Source organism: Microchirus variegatus (genome assembly GCF_963457635.1).
Source record: "Microchirus variegatus genome assembly, chromosome: 8".
Classification (NCBI taxonomy): Eukaryota; Metazoa; Chordata; class Actinopteri; order Pleuronectiformes; family Soleidae; genus Microchirus; species Microchirus variegatus.
The window spans coordinates 30,987,315-30,988,274 of record NC_139809.1 but is presented as its reverse complement, the minus strand read 5'-3'; the positions used below and the strand labels follow the sequence as shown (position 1 = coordinate 30,988,274).

At 37.7% G+C, this 960-nt stretch overlaps 1 protein-coding gene across 1 annotated transcript in view; it reads left to right on the top strand.

Annotated features, from left to right (window-relative positions):
* Positions 1-655: 655 nt before the first annotated feature.
* Positions 656-960, top strand: part of LOC310930781 (nuclear factor of activated T-cells, cytoplasmic 3-like) — a 14,130-nt gene continuing 13,825 nt past the window's right edge. Inside the window, exon 1 of the mRNA XM_083893825.1 lies at positions 656-960. This exon is cut by the window's right edge and continues 61 nt beyond it. Coding sequence (XP_083749951.1) covers positions 958-960 — 3 coding nt within the window. The 5' untranslated portion in view covers positions 656-957.

Genomic DNA, 960 nt, shown 5'->3' with positions numbered 1-960 from the left:
CACGTGTATATATACATATATATATATATTCAAACTGAAGGTATGAATTGAAACTGCAAATATGGTCAATCGCACCAAAACACAGTATTTAGAACGAAATCAGACAATATTTTAAAATGAATTATTTGGGAAAAAATATCTCCCTGTGAAAATGTCTCTAAAATAATATATATATATATATTTTTAAATGATATTTGTCAACAAACCTGTGGATAGATGACAATAATAATAAAGAAAAGAAAGAACAAATAAAAAAATACATGTATTAAATAAACGTATTTATGAAGTCATAATTTTATTTATTTATTTCAGTATTTATTATTTTATTTGCCCATTTATATAACCATTATTAATTATGTCACGTATTGTCCTCCATACAAAACAACTTTACGCAAATGACGTAATAAGTTTAGCACCACTGCATTAGCGAGCTGTACTTTTTAAACTCGTGTTAAAATGTGTTAAATGTGAGCCGTGCAAAAACGTAAAGTATGCGCGTGTGTACTAAATTGATATAATATAATATAATGTATTGTTTAAGTACTTTCTGAAGCGCACGCGGAAAAGCGTGAACCCGGCTCTAAAGTTTACGTAGTGGCCGTGAACGCAGCGTGAGGATCAAACCTGGAGGAGAGGAAACGCGGACGAACAGAAACCGCGAACGCAAAGTTTACGCAAATATGGGACTTTTACGCTGTCACTTCGCAGCGCGAGGACGACTTTTCTGACCGTGAACGCGCCCGTTCACAACTTTTACTGTCGCGAGTTTGTCCGAGTGTTGTTGTTGTTGTTATTGTTGTTGTTGAAGAAGAAGAAGCAGCGTCGGCGGAGGCAGAGTTCTGCTTTTCGGGGAGACGGACCGACGGACAGAGAGAGAGACAGGTGCACAGACGGACAGACAAGTGGACGGACAGGAAGGACACGGGGGACAGCGTTAACGTGAGCACTCTCGGTCAAATG